This window comes from Geotrypetes seraphini, chromosome 17, assembly GCF_902459505.1.
Source record: "Geotrypetes seraphini chromosome 17, aGeoSer1.1, whole genome shotgun sequence".
Taxonomy (NCBI): Eukaryota; Metazoa; Chordata; class Amphibia; order Gymnophiona; family Dermophiidae; genus Geotrypetes; species Geotrypetes seraphini.
Window position 1 is genome coordinate 2,700,885 of NC_047100.1, and position 15,547 is coordinate 2,716,431.

Consider the following 15,547-nt stretch of genomic DNA (forward strand, 5'->3'; position numbering starts at 1 on the left):
TTCATACTAATAAAAGTTTGAATCTACATCATTCATCCGACTGCAATGCCTATGAAGTTGTTTGCATCGTCATTTGTCGATGTGATAAACTATTGTATCGAAACTGCTATTGCATTTTTTTAGCACGGGGAGCCAGTCTATTCATTGCCTTTTTTATTGTTTCTACCAGAGGGCACCATTACCGCATTATAAAAAAAAATAATAATAATAAAAAAATCTATAGTCGGTGCTGCCATCGGCGCTGATGAACGAGGAAAAAAAAAAAAAAGAGCGCAAACTAAGTTTATGGGCGCCATGGTCTGTTGAGCGCCATCATACATAGATTGCTGCTAATAAACATCATTAGCGCCGAGATCAGTGCAGAAGAATGGAGCGGATAAATTTTTATTCAGCGCTAATGATGTTTATTAGCACTAATCTTTATATAATCATGTTTTTTTGCCACCTATTCACATTCATCAGTCTATTTTAACCTTTTCCACCAGATGGCGCCACTATAATTGAAATACTGGATCTTTGACTTAAAAGCTTATTCACATTCCTTGTCTATTTTTACCTTTTCCACCAGATGGCGCCATTGTAATTGAAATAGTGGATTTTTTACTTTTTGCCACCTATTCACATTCAGTCTATTTTTACCGTTTCCACCAGATGGCGCCACTATAATGGAAATACGGGATCTTGGGCTTAACAGCCCATTCGCATTCACTGGCTTTTGGCGCTATTATTCTCCATCGATTTTCCCCATCCGTTTCAGCTTGATTTTGATTTTATTTTGCTACGTATTTTTCTCACTTCCTAGCCAGCGATCATTTGACATTGTGGGGAAAGTGGGTTCATTGAGAGCTCTGAGTTGGATTCTGGTGAAGCCATGTTATTGGGGCACTTAGCAGCAGTGGGTTCCGCCCTCCACCTCAACGCCACTTCCTGCTTCCGGCGACGCGAAGGAAATGGCGTACGAGAGGGGGCGGGCCGCCGAAGGAGAAACCGTCGGGTAACGGCTCGTGCGCTGGTGCCCCCGACCGCTCGTCCCTTGTGCTTTTCAGCATGCGGAGCCCCGCCCGCCGCCCTCGGCCTCTGGCTTAGCCCCGCCCTCCAGCATGGCCGCGAGCTACGCGCCCCCGTTTGAGGAGGCGAGGGAAGGCTTCCTGTGCCCGCTCTGCCTGAAGGACCTGCAGTCGTTCCATCAGCTGCACGCGCACTACGAGGACGAGCACTCGAGCGAGGACAGAGACGTCAGAGCGCAGCTCAAGAGTAAGCACGAGCCCCCCCTCCCTTCGCTTTGGCACCGGCAGCCACCAAGGTAGGGGCGCGGGGCCCGGAAGTGACATCACAGAGCTGCTTGCGCCAAAGGGAAGAAGGAAAGGGGTGCACTTGGTTGCCCTCCAGACCCCCAGTTTTGGGCACCAGGCGGTCTTTTCCCTGCAAATGACTGTTACTGAGGCTGCTCTTGGATTTTGTGTCTCTTGACAGCCTTCAGGAGAGATTTTATTCAGCTTCTTTTCCCCAGTCTTAAGGCTCCCTATTATCAAGATTCAATAGAGCATTTTTGCACTGGCTGGCAAGGGAAATGTTCCCACACTCATTCATTTCCTAGTGCTAAAAGGAGGCTCGAATATAAACCGATCTGATTATAAACCAAGGAAAACAGTTCACTCCAATATAAATCTTGGGGTTTATATTCAATTGCCCTGCCCCCAGCCTCCGATGCTCACTACAGGCCTCCCTTAAGCCCTAGTGGTTCAGCAGTGAGCTGGGACAGAAGCTATCCTTCCCAGTTGTTAGCCACCCCTCCTTCCTCCCACCTCCTGGATGCATTGTGGTCCTTTGGCGAGCCGGGACAGAAGCAATGCTTCCTGCATCCAGTCCTGACCAACTGTTAACCATCCCACTTCTCTCCTGTCTCCCGAACCCTCTCTAGCATACCTTTTGAACCTTGGTGGTCTAGCAGTGAAGCAGGGCAGGAGTGATTTTTCTTTGCTCCAACCCCGGGCGGAACCACGATCAGAAATGCCTGCACAGGTTTCCGGGGCAGTCTTGCGAGTTCTCACAGTACTGCCTGGATCTGACCACTATCTGATATGTTTCTGCATGAGACAGCCTAATGGGGGGAGAGATCAGCCAAAACAGATGAGAACAAAAATGGGGAGAGGATTAGCTGCAGAGAGTTGCTTGTTGAGCTGACTTAAACCAGTTCTGGATTTGCTAGGCACTGGAGCTTTAGGAAGTCTCTGCCCTTAGCCTGATGGGATTTGTAGTCCTGTTACCTTGCTTTTCACTTGCTGCTTAGAAAAAGGTAAACAGGCATGAGGAGTCTAGCTCCTTCTGTGCACTGCTATGCAAAGGCATTTTCTTTCCTGGCAGTGCCCTAGGAGGAATTGTTGGCTTATCTACTGTTTTCTCCTGGGACAATTCCCTACTTTGCTCATCAGTTCTGGGGCACTGCAAGGATTCCTTTGCCTTCACACAGGGTTCTCTGTGACAATATATGCAGATGACATGCAGATGACGTCCAGCTGATCATCCCTGGAGAAAATATTTGAATGGCTTCAAGACAAGTGCATTGTGAAGAGCACATGGAAAATTGTACTGGATCAGAGGTCTGAAACTGTACCTTTCCTTCAAGGTGATGACCAATGTAGTGGTATCTCTAGTTATCTCTGATTACTGTAATGCAGCCATGTTGGGATTACCAAAGTATATGATCTGACAAGTCCAAACAGTGCAAAACACAGTGGCAAGATTTCTGCTGGGGAAATCCAGATAGGCAAGTGCCACCCCATTACTGAAAAAACATCATTGGTTTCCTTTTGAGAGCAGAGCAAAATTCAAGATTATGCTGCTGACTTTCAAGGTCTTGCACCCATTGGAACCACAATATCTGTTTACCAGGCTGCACAAATACGTTTCACCACCCACCGTCCTTATGCTCGAGTCAAGAGCCCTTGTAAGAAATTCCCTCATACAAAGACATTACATTTGAGCGTAACAGGACAAGAATGTTCTCAGTTATGGCTCTCGTATGGTGCAGTGCCTTACCAAAGGATCTAAGAATGGAACTGAAGACCAACCTGTTTGCTGCTAATAACAGGGGAATGACTTGGGAAAAGAAAGTAATTACACCCTTAACAGTCTGCGAATTTTCAACTGATCTATGACCTATAGTTGTTTATCTTATGTACTGTATTGTTCTATGATCTACAGTATGGTTGTTTATCATCCTAACTGTACCTAATTTTTGATATTATTCTATAAACTGCTTTGAAATGACAATATCAGGACAAATATCAGGAAGTTCTGCTTCATGCAATGAGTGGTGGACACCTGGAATGCTCTCCCAGAGGAGGTTATTGCGGAATCCACCGTTCTAGGATTTAAAAGCAAACTAGATGCACATCTCCTTACGAGAGGCATAGAGGGATATGGGTGACTAAAATTACGCCAGGTGGCAGATCGCCAGACTTGATGGACCGAAGGTCTGATCCGGAGATGGCAGTTCTTATGTTATTATGACGGCCCAATCGTTATAAGTGGTATAGACATTTTCAATAAATATAAACAATTTTGGAGTCCTGACTATCTCGTAAATCAACTGTCGTCCTTCTATTGCTCCTCCATGTTCACAGCAGCCTCCACTGTGATTAGTAGGAAAATATCATGTAAGAGCTGTTCATTTTGTTTTCAAACTTTATATCTGCTGGATTTACGAATAGATCATCTGTCAGGCAATTCTGTTGCTCCAGTTGTGACATTGGGGGCCTGCAGTCTAGAAGCCATTAACTTTTCTAGCTGTATCAAAAAAATTTTATTTGGAGAAGGGATGTAATTGGCTTTCTTAGTAAGAGGTTGTGCCTGCATCACTCTTAGGGAAATGATTCCTACATGTAACTGGTTACTGTTCTTCCAAGGTTTGGTTCAGAAGGCCAAGAACAAGTTACTGAGACGCGAAGCTGAAAGGACAGAGTGTGGGAGTCAGGAGCGCTACGAGTCTTACAGCTATGGAGGCGTGGATCCGTACATGTGGGAGCCTCAGGAGCTTGGTGAGAGACTGGAGACACAGATTGTTTAACATTAACTCTTATTTTAAAAATACAGCTATTATTATGCTGAGTTTTGATCTCTAAATTTCAAGATTGTGGAAAGCATTGTCAGTGATGATGCGTGGGGAGCGTCTCTTATGATAAAGCAGAACGCAAAAAAATTTGGGTCTTGGTTCACCTGCTTCCAGGAAGCTGGGACAATGCCGAGTTGCAAAAGTAGACCTTTTTAAAGAGATCCCTGCCGGAGTGATTTGGTTGACTCTCAGGGGTGTGCAGTCGCTACACCAAACCTTCAACTTCGTCACACAGACTCCTATGTATAGTAAATCTAAACGAAAGTCATGGGAGAAGCCTCTGCTTACCCTGGATTGGTAGCATGGAAAGTTGCTATTCTAGTGACCTGGTACTAGTTGCTATTCTAGTGACCTGGATTGGCCACCGTGAGAACAGGCTATTGGGCTTGATGGACCATTGGTTTGACCCAGTAAGGCTATTCTTATGTTCTTAATTAGGACAAATTGAACACAAAATATTATTTGAAATCTGAACAATAAGAATAGCCTTCCTGGGTCAGACCAATGGTCCATCAAGTCCAGTAGCCCATTCTCATGGTGGCCAATCCAAGTCACTAGTACCCGGCCAGAACCCAAGGTGGAGCAATATTCCATGCTACCAATACAGGGCAAGCAGTGGCTTCCCCCATGTCTTTCTCAATAACAGACTATGGACTTTTCCTCCAGGAACTTGTCTTAAAACCAGCTACGCTATCTGCTCTTACCTCAACCTCTGGCAACGCGTTCCAGAGCTTAACTATTCTGAGTGAAAAATGACTTACTGTATATGGTAAGCTTTTACTTTGAAGATAGAGTTGGTGAATTTTTACTGACTCTTGACTTCACCCCCAGTTGCTTCCAGCTCTGACTCCACTGCCCCAGTGACTTTTCTGACTCGTATTTTATATAAGAGAGGCCACGTTGAATTGCTTTTTAAACGGTTTTGCCTCTTGGGTGGACGATTATTATATTTTCAGTAGAATCCAATTACATATTTAATGTCTAGTTATATATTTCATTAATCACATTAAAAAAAAGTTCTGTTTGCAAATGAGAAATAAGTAAATTGAAATCAAGAGGAAAATTGTGGGAGAAAAGCTGGAAGGGCAAGAGGGGGGCCAGAAAATAAAAAGCAAATGTTAAACTAAGAAATTAGATTAAATAAAGAGTAAAAGCCAAAGAGCATGCCATAAATGGCATCTAGGTTTTCTAAAATACATTGAGAGCCAACATATGCTGTTTTATTCGGAGCAGGTGCCACAAAAAGTCATCTGTCCAATTTCAAGAAACACAGAGCCGCAAGGATCGACCACTATGTTGTGGAAGTGAATAAATTAATTATCAGACTAGAAAAGGTAAGTGTGTTGCTTTTATTTTAAGCTTGAACTAGGGGAAGATAGTGTGGTGGGGTGGGGAGTATTTCTTGCTGAGTACATGCGATTGACACTATTTAATCTCCGCCCTCTTAATCTGTTTCAATTGTTTTCATTCCTGGAAAACCTACAGCTTAACCAGTACCTCTTTGTCTTTATTTTTTTAATCAGTTGACATCCTTTGATCGAACAAACACAGACTCTGCAAAAATCCGAGGTTGGTACAGCTTTTCACGCATGAGTGGCGCTGTCCCTTCACTGACAGGTGGAAGTGTTCAGCAATTCTGTTTGTTTCCAATTTAAAGCAATCGAGAAGTCAGTTGTGCCCTGGGTAAGTGACCAAGATGTGCCGTTCTGTCCAGACTGTGGCAACAAGTTCAGCATGAGGAACCGTCGTCATCATTGCCGGCTCTGTGGCTCCATCATGTGCAAGAGGTGCATGGAACTGGTCCTGCTTCCGTTAGCAAGTGAGTAGCAACATCGTGTGAAATTCAAAAATATCCTTTTGAGTTGCTTCACTTTGCGCTTGTTTAGGTCTGGGGAGTTTTAGGTCTTGCACTGTACAGACGTCAAATGAATGTTTTGCTTCCACTAAAATAAATAATTAACAAGAGTACTAGATATTAGCGACTGGTGGAGTTAGGTCCTTTGTACTGCTTATATTTTCTCTGGCCCCCATGTGGGTCATTTGAGTTTGCTATAAATGCTAGTTCTACTTTGAGCTTTACCCCTGGGTTTGGTTATTTTGCTTAAAATCTAGGCGGTGAACAGAAGGAACATGCATCATAATTTAAACAAACATCAACTAAACCTAAAAGAATTATAATCACATACTACGCTAAAGATCTTCAGCATCTCCCAACTCTAGAAAACAGAACAGAACATCATAAAACGCAATAGTAACCCTATAAACATCACGTAAATAATTGCGTCTTCAGCTGTTTCTTAAGCCACAATCTCAGAGCCCCAGGAAGGGAATTTCAGCGTCTTCCTTGACTAATCAACTGCATCCCTCCCTCAGATCCCAGTTCAAGGGGTGGTTGGGAAATATCCCATAGATTTAGGAAATAGAACGGAGCAGATGAGTATAGCACTTGATGAGCTGTGGAAAGCACTTTGGATAATATTCTGTGATTTCAAGATCGGAGTAATAGGATCTGTTTTTGAGGTACCCTTTCTTAATCATGCTGCAGAATTCATGAATAAGCTGCAATGATCGAAAATCGTGTGAAGACAGCATCAATTTCAGCTTCCCCATTGAAAGGGCAAAGTCCACGCTGACACCCAGGATGGTCATCTCATTCTTCACCATCAATTGAGTTCCCATGACCCGAAACGTCAGGGAAATTCTCTTCACAATCATGATCTCAGTCTTCTCCACATTCAATTGTAGGCCAGTTCATCCAGTCATCAGTCATATAACTTCAAAAAAAAAAAATCATCCATGTATATCCAGTAGTCAACACCCAAAGCCCGAAACCTTTTACCCAATGTAGATATATAAATGTTGAATAATAGTGCCAATAAAGCTGATCCCTGGGGCACACCTTTTTTGACAAACTTTTCTATCAGAAACCAACTGACCTATATATCTGTCTGTTTTCCAACCCTCGCTTTGAATTTTAACATTCCTGCATCATGCGTCTAGTCTGTCAGTTTCTCTTTTCTTGTTAGGTAAACTCACCAGCAGCAATAAGCCAACCTCTGCATCCCATGGAAGCCCAAACCTCTCTCCTAACAGCAGCCAGGCCTCACGCCGGGGCAGTATTAGCAGTGTGAGTAGTGTAAGTTCCGTACTGGATGAAAAGGATGATGAGCAAATCCGCTGTTGCCAGCACTGTAAGAAAACGCTGCTGAAACGGGAGCAGCAGATGGATGAGAAACATTTCACCCCAGACATTGTCAAATTCTATGAGGTGAGAGCATGCAGTGTGTGTGGCAAGTGTGGGACTGGGGCTGGGGGTGGCCCAGTGAGGGGAGAACTCTGAAGACTTGTTTTATTTTAGGTACTGAATGTGTTTGTTTGTTCTTTCCCCCTTATCCGGTTACAAGAAACTTCGTCTGTGCATGGAGAGAATTGACCTGAAGGCCCCTGACTATATTAAAATGGCACAGTCCATAAAGTAAGCAATGCTTATTCACTAAAGGATTTTAAAGTAACTATCCAAGTCAACCCAAAGAAAGAAAATGGTGCTAAAATGTATTGTGAATATGTTAGAAAAGACGGGGGTGAGAATCTACAGTTCGGTGACAGGATTGTCCATGCCATTACTTTTAGCTACCAGAACGCAGCCTTTAAAGAGCGGTTGAGTTGCACACAGCAGTTTGAGACCTTCCACTTTTCTACTTCCTTGAGCAGTGAAGGGAAGGAAGAGAAACTTATTGTAGCAAGAGAGGAGAGGCGCTGTTAGGAGTGACAACACTTCCTTTTCGCTACGAAGATATCACTTAGAGGGCACCCCACTGTGCGGCATTATCGGAAACAATTTTCCAGGTGTTTTAAAATTGAATTTGAACTTGTCAGCAAAGAAGTTGGATGTTGAGACCTTTTATTGACAAGCTTCCAAAAGCTGAATTATTTTCATTAAGTTAATGATATTTTACTTTGATCAGTTAGCTAGCTTAGCAGGATTTTAAAAGATTTGGATAATTTCCTAAAGGCAAAAATCCATAAGCCATTATTAAGATGGGTTTTGGAAAATCCACTGCTTATTTTAGAATAAGCAGCATAAAATCTGTTTTTACCTTTTTTAAGCCTTGTGACCTGAATTGGCTACTGTTGAAAACAGGATACTGGTCTTGATGGACTTTTGGCCAGTCCCAGTATAGCAAGGCTTATGCTCTTAGTCCAATCTAGAATTGGTCTATCTGACCTCTGTTTCCAAATCCTTCCAGGGAGTGTGCTGGGAACGTTTATATAAGAGTAAATTAATCTGCTGTTTGAATTTAGGAAGCCAGTCGAGATTCACCCAGATCTGCACCTTTCAGATGATATTTGACATACTCTAAGGAATTCAGAGCAAGAAAAAAGGCTCTTGCACACACCACCTCACATTCCCACAATCTATAGCTGTAGTATTGAAATTCTGAAATATTCTGCAATTAGCTGAGAAACATTGTCTAAGGTTTTAGACATTAATTACTTCTTGTCAACACACTAAAAGCTGGTTCTCATCCTTTTTCAGCTCTGCTTGATCTGCCTTTCATGTATACCATGCTGACAGGGCATAATTTAACGTATAACTCTGGGTTTTCTCTGCACAGTGCTGGAGAGACAACTTACAGCTTGGAGCATGCTAATGACCTAAGGATGGAAGTACAGAAGTTGTATGAGTTAATTGATTCTCTCAGGTAAGGAACCCCGTATACACAGACGAAAAAATTTTCTGCTTGAGTTTGGGGCCTCCCCGGAAGAATATCAGGAAAAAGTGTAGGGGCTGGGGACATTACGTAATCTAGTCGTTTGCTTTTTTTCACCATCAGTAAGAAGATCTTGACACTTGGCATGAATGAGGAGCCTAAACCATCTCCCAGAACCCAGCAGTTACAAAAAATGATCCGTTACTCAGCTACACTCTTTATACAGGTACAGTTGGTAACCGTGTATATGTCAGCTGTATGCAGGATTGAAATAAACATTGGACCGGACAACTATTAGCAAACAGAGAGCATTAATTTGTGCTCTATCTCTATTATAACAGGGATGATTAACGATGTTGTCTTGACATGTCTATGTTATGTGTGATAAACAGAGGGAAATAAGATTCTATATAAGTGCTATGGAAACCGCATAGTTGCGTGCGGTATATACATTTTTAAATAAATAATATATATGGATGAATCTTACATGGCCTTCAAAATAGTCACATTATACTAGTTAAGATAAGGAGTGGAGAGCTTGCTCAACCTATCTGCCCACATCTACTTTTCTCCAGACCGGTACAGCGTATCATCAGCTATGGTTAAGGAATTAGTTGGTGGATTTCACCTTTAACTCTGTTGGTCACCTGGTTATTGGTGAAGATCTCAACAACTTAGGCGATTAATCAAAAATTTTAATAAACTTGAAACCTGAAGATAAGCCTAAATCATCATCTGTTATCTATGAACAATCCAGTAGATTACTGTATAATCCCAATATTCTATATCCTGTAAATAGCTCTTGCCAAGAAATATCTGGTGCAGTTAATGTTGAGCTGGCTTTATTTTGTAAATTGCTCCATCTGATTTAACCTAAGCACAGTATATTAAGTATGATAATAAATACTGAATTATGAGAATACAGATCCGTGCTGTGATCTTTGTCCGCTGTTTGATAGATATAGAATAGCCTGAAAGACTACAGGAAAGAAAATGATCAGGTAAGCCTTAATTTCTCCCCCTGGGCTCTTTTTCAGCCTTTCACAGAATGGAAACATTCTGGTTTTCAATATAGAAAGGATTAGAAATGTTGACTCGTGTATTATTCTTATGCATGTCGCTTATCTGCCTCGTATGCTTGAATTTCCAGGAAAAGTTGTTAGGCCTGATGTCGCTACCAACCAAAGAAAATTATGAAGCACTGAAAGAGAAACGAAAACGCCATCTGGAGAGACAGGTAAAGGGTCCACGAAACCCCAGCGTAAAACTGTCACCAATGTCTGTTTCACTGTTATTGGTGTTTGGTTTGTGAATTCAGTGTTGGAGACGGGTTTCTGCAGCAAGTAACGGGGAGTTCTGAGTTACACAAATGATTAGTTATTTGGGCTACAAAATGTAAGATTTTCAAGCTGGCTTTGTCCTGTGAAGATTTGCTTTGGTGATTTTTTTTGTTTTTTAGGGGGGGGGGCAACCACTTTTCTCCTCCTATTTTGAGCTTCCAGCTCATTTAGAACCTGAGCTGGGCTACGGTACAATTGAATCTGTTTTTCAGGGGTAGGCAATTCCAGTTCTTGAGAGCCGGAGCCAAGTCAGGTTTTCAGGATATCCACAATAAATATGCTTGAGATGATTTGCATCTCAAGGAGGCAGTGCATAAAGATCCATCTATACATATTCTTTGTGGAGATCCTGAAAACCTGACCTGGCTCCGGCTCTCGAGGACTGGAATTGCCTACCCCTGCTGTATTCACAGCTACCCTGAAGGGAAATAAAATAGGAAAATGGCACCAGAACTCAGCTCGGACACTGCAGCAACAGTCCAGCTCCACTCTTTAAGGTTCCTTCTGCAACTTTGCAATGGTGGATCCTAAATTTGGAAACAAGGTGCCACCACTTTGTGATTCCAAATCTTTCCATCCATTGTCCTCCAGCCTATATCGAAAGGCCAGTCCTGGCTGACCTGGAGGCACAGAAGGTCTGAGCTAAGAAGGAATGCCAGGTCCTAAACCAAGCCATTGAGGTGTCCCAAAACCCAAGACTACAGGGTATAGCTAGTGCTTCTATGTATGTCAGCCTTTCCAAGGTGGAGAACTGAGCCCAGAGTTGAAGAACAATTGGTCAAGGTAGGATTGGCATGTGAAGCGCTCTCTCTCGTGCCATAAGATTGCAGTGGAGATGCATCTTTTAGTAACTGGCTCCTACAGCTCTGCTTTCAGCATATATCAGTTTTCTTGGGCTGAACAGTTTTGTTCCTTTGGATGAGCCAATACTGGAGCTACAGTGCCATGAACCCTCATTCACAACTTGCAATTGCCACTTTTTTTTATCCCTACTTGTCTTTTTCAGCTACTGTAACCCAGTATAAATATTTCCAGTGCAATAGGTGAGACATTGGGTCGTGTCCCCAGGGCTGCGTGCCACCTGCAGAAGGAATCTGCGTTGGATTTTTTCTCTGCTGTACTTCACTGTGCTTTCTAGCTCCACCTATGATTTGGAGTGTATTGTTCTGCTCTCTCATTATTTTATTCGGTGTTTTTAGTCCTATTTTGTTTTTTTTTTTGGGGGGGGGGAATTCTTGTGCTTGGAGCACTTCTTCAGCTTTGCCTGCATTGAGAACACACAGTCTGTAACTGACAGGCCAATCTCAGTGGGTATCTTTTAGCCAGCCTGCTTAGATTTCTTTGGAGCGTAGGGCTGTCCCTGAAGTTGTCTCACCTGCTGTTAAGCAAGGGTCGAGTGTAGGCTGTTAGTCGCCCTTAGGAGGCTTTGTGATGTCTCGCAGGATGCCAGCTGTCCCGGTGCGCATCCATCGGTCTGCGGGGGTGCAGGTGCAGTCAGACATAGGGTCTTGATAGCTGAGGCAGGCTGCAGCACAGTTCCACAAACAGATCACAGTGAGTAAAGGCTGTCACAGCCTATGAGGTGAATCGGGAAGGTCTGAAAAGTGGGGTTTTCAAGGTTTCTGCATGGAATTGTTGCAAGGACAGGGCGGGAGGTCTAGAATGTCTCGCCTATCTACTGGAAAAGAGCTTACCAGGGTAAGTTCATAATCTCTTTATTCTGCAGTTAGCGGCTGAACAATCCCCAGATAGACTATGATGAATAAAGCAAACCCAGGAACCAAAACTGGAACTCCTGCTTTTAAACTTGAATTCAGTATCTAAACTTTAAGGATGTTTAATTTTATTTAAAAATCTTCAGCTTATATGGTGGCTTTTACGCTTTCCCTCTTCTCGAACATGTGGAAAAATACACTTGAAGCATCCTCCTGTTTCAAGCATTTGATCCAATTGGTGGAGCTGCCTTGAGATGTAGTTTTGAAGTTAAATATTGCATAACATAAAGTTTCCTTATACACTTGTTGCAGGTTTCACAGCCCAGTCTTGTTCGTGTTTTTACAGGCAACATTGGAAGCCCACAGACGATCGGAGGAGAAAGAGAAGGATTCCAGTGCTACTAATGGTGATGTGTCCTTTTCCCCGAGAGGCCAGTTCAGGAAATCTGAGGGATGGTTGCCGATGGCTGGTGGACAATGTGATCGGGAAATTTCCGATCCACTTCTGCAGCAGATTGACAACATTACATCCTTCATTGAGCAGGCCAGGGCAGCAAACCGGAATGATGAAGTGAAGATACTGCAGGAAAACCTGCGCCAACTGCAGGATGAATACGAGCAGCAGCAAGTGCAGGTGGCCATTGAACTGTCGCAGAAAACCGCAGAGGAGGAAGCCATGCAGCGGGAGCAGCTCGAAGTGCTGCTGAAGAGGGAGAGGGAGCAGGAGAAGCACAGAGGTCTAACTCCGCATGCAAGGACTCGTTCCCTGGACTTCAGAGAAGTCAGGCAGCAACAGCCGCCACCTGAGATCACACGAGCCCTAGCCCTGGACAGCCCAGATTTTGTTCTACAACAGTCCAGCTCCCACAGCAAGGCCACTCAAGATGGTCCCCAACCACATCTAAACCAGAATGAATCTCTCAATCCATTCGACGAGGAAGAAGCCAATGACCCCTCCAACCCATTCAGTGAAGACATTTATCTAGGGCTTGGTCAAGCACGCAACAGCATGCATAGGGAGGGAAAAGAGTATAATCCTTTTGAAGAGAATGAAGATCAGCTCATGTCCGAGGTGGCCAGTGCGCCTTCAGACAACTTAACACTTGGGAATCCTTTTGAAAACTCCTCGCCTACTAATCCTTTTGAAGTTGATGGCGGTGATGAGGAGGCAATAGATGAGGACTTACTTTTGCAACAGATTGATAATATTAAAGCCTATATTTTTGATGCAAAGCACAGTGGACGCATGGATGAGGTGGAGCTGCTGACAGAGAACTTGAGAGAGTTGAAACGCACTTTGGCCAAACAGAAAGAGCAAAGCAAGTGAAGGAGGTTTTCTGCTTGAATGGAAATGAAACCCTGGCTCTTTTTTCAAAGAGCTAGTATGGAGCTGGATGGCATTTGGCAGGACAGGTTAAGTTTAATTCTGTGCACTTTGGATTGGGTTATTGCCACTACATTGAGGAATACACACTTACTAAAAGTGAAGGTGCTATGAAAGTCTGCTTTGTAGGTTTGCTAATGTCCTTTTTGGTGTGAGGTACCCGTAACAATTTCCTAATGCATCGTTTGAGGTGCTGGAGTAGCTTCTCTCTAAGCCCCTCCAATGAGTATGAATTTTTTTCCTGTCCATCAGTCACACAGGACCCCCATACAGGGAGGGAGTTTACAGTTCATGGCCTGGGAAGACCTTCTTTGATCCGACTGTCCTTAAAACAAAACCTGCGAGAATAATTGCAATAAACCATAACTGCTTTCTCCATAAGAGAATGAAGCATCTGGTGCAGCTGATTTTTCTAGAGCTTCCATGTACGTTTTGGCCTAGGAGGAGCAGAAGGTCATTTATAGAGAGAGGCTATTTTAAATACTGCCTTGGGCACTTGCTTTCCCTGTAGAAGTGTTCAAACCTGTTGCTGGAATCCAACACATAATCCAGCCTCAGGTCCCTCTAGTAGTAGGGTAATGCTGACTCAGCACGGAGCTCTTCTGCTTTTAGAAGACATTGATCTGGGGAAAGGATGGAGGAATTGGGGCTAGAGGATTTCTGACTTCAGGAAGAACAGCTGTTTCAGTGGGTAAGATTTGATTTCCAGAGATATGGACTGGTTTGTGCTCCTCAACTGTGGAGGCTTTTCAGGCACATTCTTTGCACTCCCTAATTTTCAGAGGGAAACAGGGTGGGCGTTTCCCTCCTCATGCAGATTTTAAAGATGCAGTTAAGAGCCTGGGTCAGCTGCAGCCCTATGGACTAGTGCAAATTGTCCTTTACAATCTAGGGAGGGAAATCCGTAACAAGCAGCAAAGAAGGGGGAGGAAAAGTGTCCTGAACCAGCGGCTTGGTTTTGTGACTCTGGGCTTAGTTGTTTTGAGAGATCCTAAAGAGGCTCTAAATGATGGACCTGGTCCAGACTAAAAGCGCCACCTGCAAAGAGGGGCATAGGAAGTGGCTTAAACATTTTGCTGCTTTTGATCAGTATTATAAGCCAGGATTGAAATCCAGGCCTTTAATCGTGACAAAACGTGTGTTACTGGTGTGAGCCATGGTTAGGCAAAGGCCAACAGATCAGAATACGCTCTGGGGAGTGTAGTTACCTTGTACGATGCAAGGGAGGATCGTGGAAAAAGTGAGACCAATTTGTATTACTTAAAAGCTTTCCATGCAAGGAGCCCAGTAACTTATCCTGTGGAAGCTGTGCGTGTGCTGTAGAGAAACATCACCTTTGAAATGTATAAGCTAAATACCACTTGTGATTCCAAAGGAATAATGTGTTCTGTCTAATTTTACAATGGGGGAAATAGATTTGCAGTTTTCCGTGTTTTGCTGCATGTGGCTAGATAGCCCTCATACTAGCCAGACCAGGAAAACTACATCAGTTCTGCTGCTAGCCATGGAAGTCTAAGGGGAGAGTACATTCTGCCCAAGCCTTCCCTCCTCAACCATCTCCCACTGAAGCACAGTTCTTTGCTCTAGGTAAAGCATTAAGACAGTGTGCTGAGGAAAACTGACCCTGAATTTACATGCAGAGGATGAAGAACTTAATCTTACTCAAAATTTAAAATGGTCGTTTGATGAATTAATTGCCTATTTCAGTAGCTCTTAAACCTGTCCTGGGGTGGGGGGGAGTTCAAGGTCTCACTCATGCATATTCAGTAGGGATATCTTGGGGACCCCCCCCAACACATGTTGAAGAACCACTGGGCTATTTAAAAGTCTATACATGATCCTGAGACTTAGATCAAAACAAAACCCAGAAAGATCACAGCAGATACAGGACAAATGGCCCATCCTCGGCCAACACTATCTACTCTCCCTAAAAGAGCGCACATACCTGTCCCATGTGTTCTTGAATAGACACAGTCTTCAGTAGAGGTGGTGGGAACAATTTTATGTAAACAAGTATTTCCTTAGATTACTCCTGAGCCTATTACCTCTTAACTTTATCCTATGCCTTCTTACTCTGGATTTTCCTTTCAATTGAAAGAGACTCACCTCATGTATATTTATGCCACATTTAAATATCTCCCCTCTTCAGCCTTTCCTCCAAAGTATTCAGATTGAGATCTTTAAGTCTGACCCCATATGCCTTAGTAGCTTTCCTCTGGACCAACTCCATCCTATTTATATCTTTTTGAAGGTGCAGCCTCTAGAATTGTACACAATATTCT

At 43.4% G+C, this 15,547-nt stretch overlaps 1 protein-coding gene across 1 annotated transcript; it reads left to right on the forward strand.

Moving 5' to 3' along the window:
• Positions 1–926: 926 nt before the first annotated feature.
• RBSN (rabenosyn, RAB effector) lies at positions 927–15,400 on the forward strand. Its single transcript, XM_033926490.1, has 11 exons — positions 927–1,254; positions 3,909–4,040; positions 5,348–5,448; positions 5,638–5,683; positions 5,772–5,933; positions 7,141–7,382; positions 7,519–7,589; positions 8,731–8,817; positions 8,950–9,052; positions 9,977–10,063; positions 12,228–15,400. The coding sequence occupies exons 1-11, from the start codon at positions 1,101–1,103 to the stop codon at positions 13,206–13,208; spliced, it is 2,166 nt and encodes a 721-aa protein (XP_033782381.1). The 5' UTR covers positions 927–1,100; the 3' UTR covers positions 13,209–15,400.
• The last annotated feature ends 147 nt before the right edge of the window (positions 15,401–15,547 follow it).

Bases quoted from the DNA above. Each gene is read 5' to 3' on its own strand.
- RBSN (XM_033926490.1), top strand. From the start codon at position 1,101: ATGGCCGCGAGCTACGCGCCCCCGTTTGAGGAGGCGAGGGAAGGCTTC. The intron at 5,934-7,140 runs GTGAGTAGCAAC...TTTTCTTGTTAG, and splicing joins GGTCCTGCTTCCGTTAGCAA to GTAAACTCACCAGCAGCAAT. The intron at 10,064-12,227 runs GTAAAGGGTCCA...GTGTTTTTACAG, and splicing joins AACGCCATCTGGAGAGACAG to GCAACATTGGAAGCCCACAG.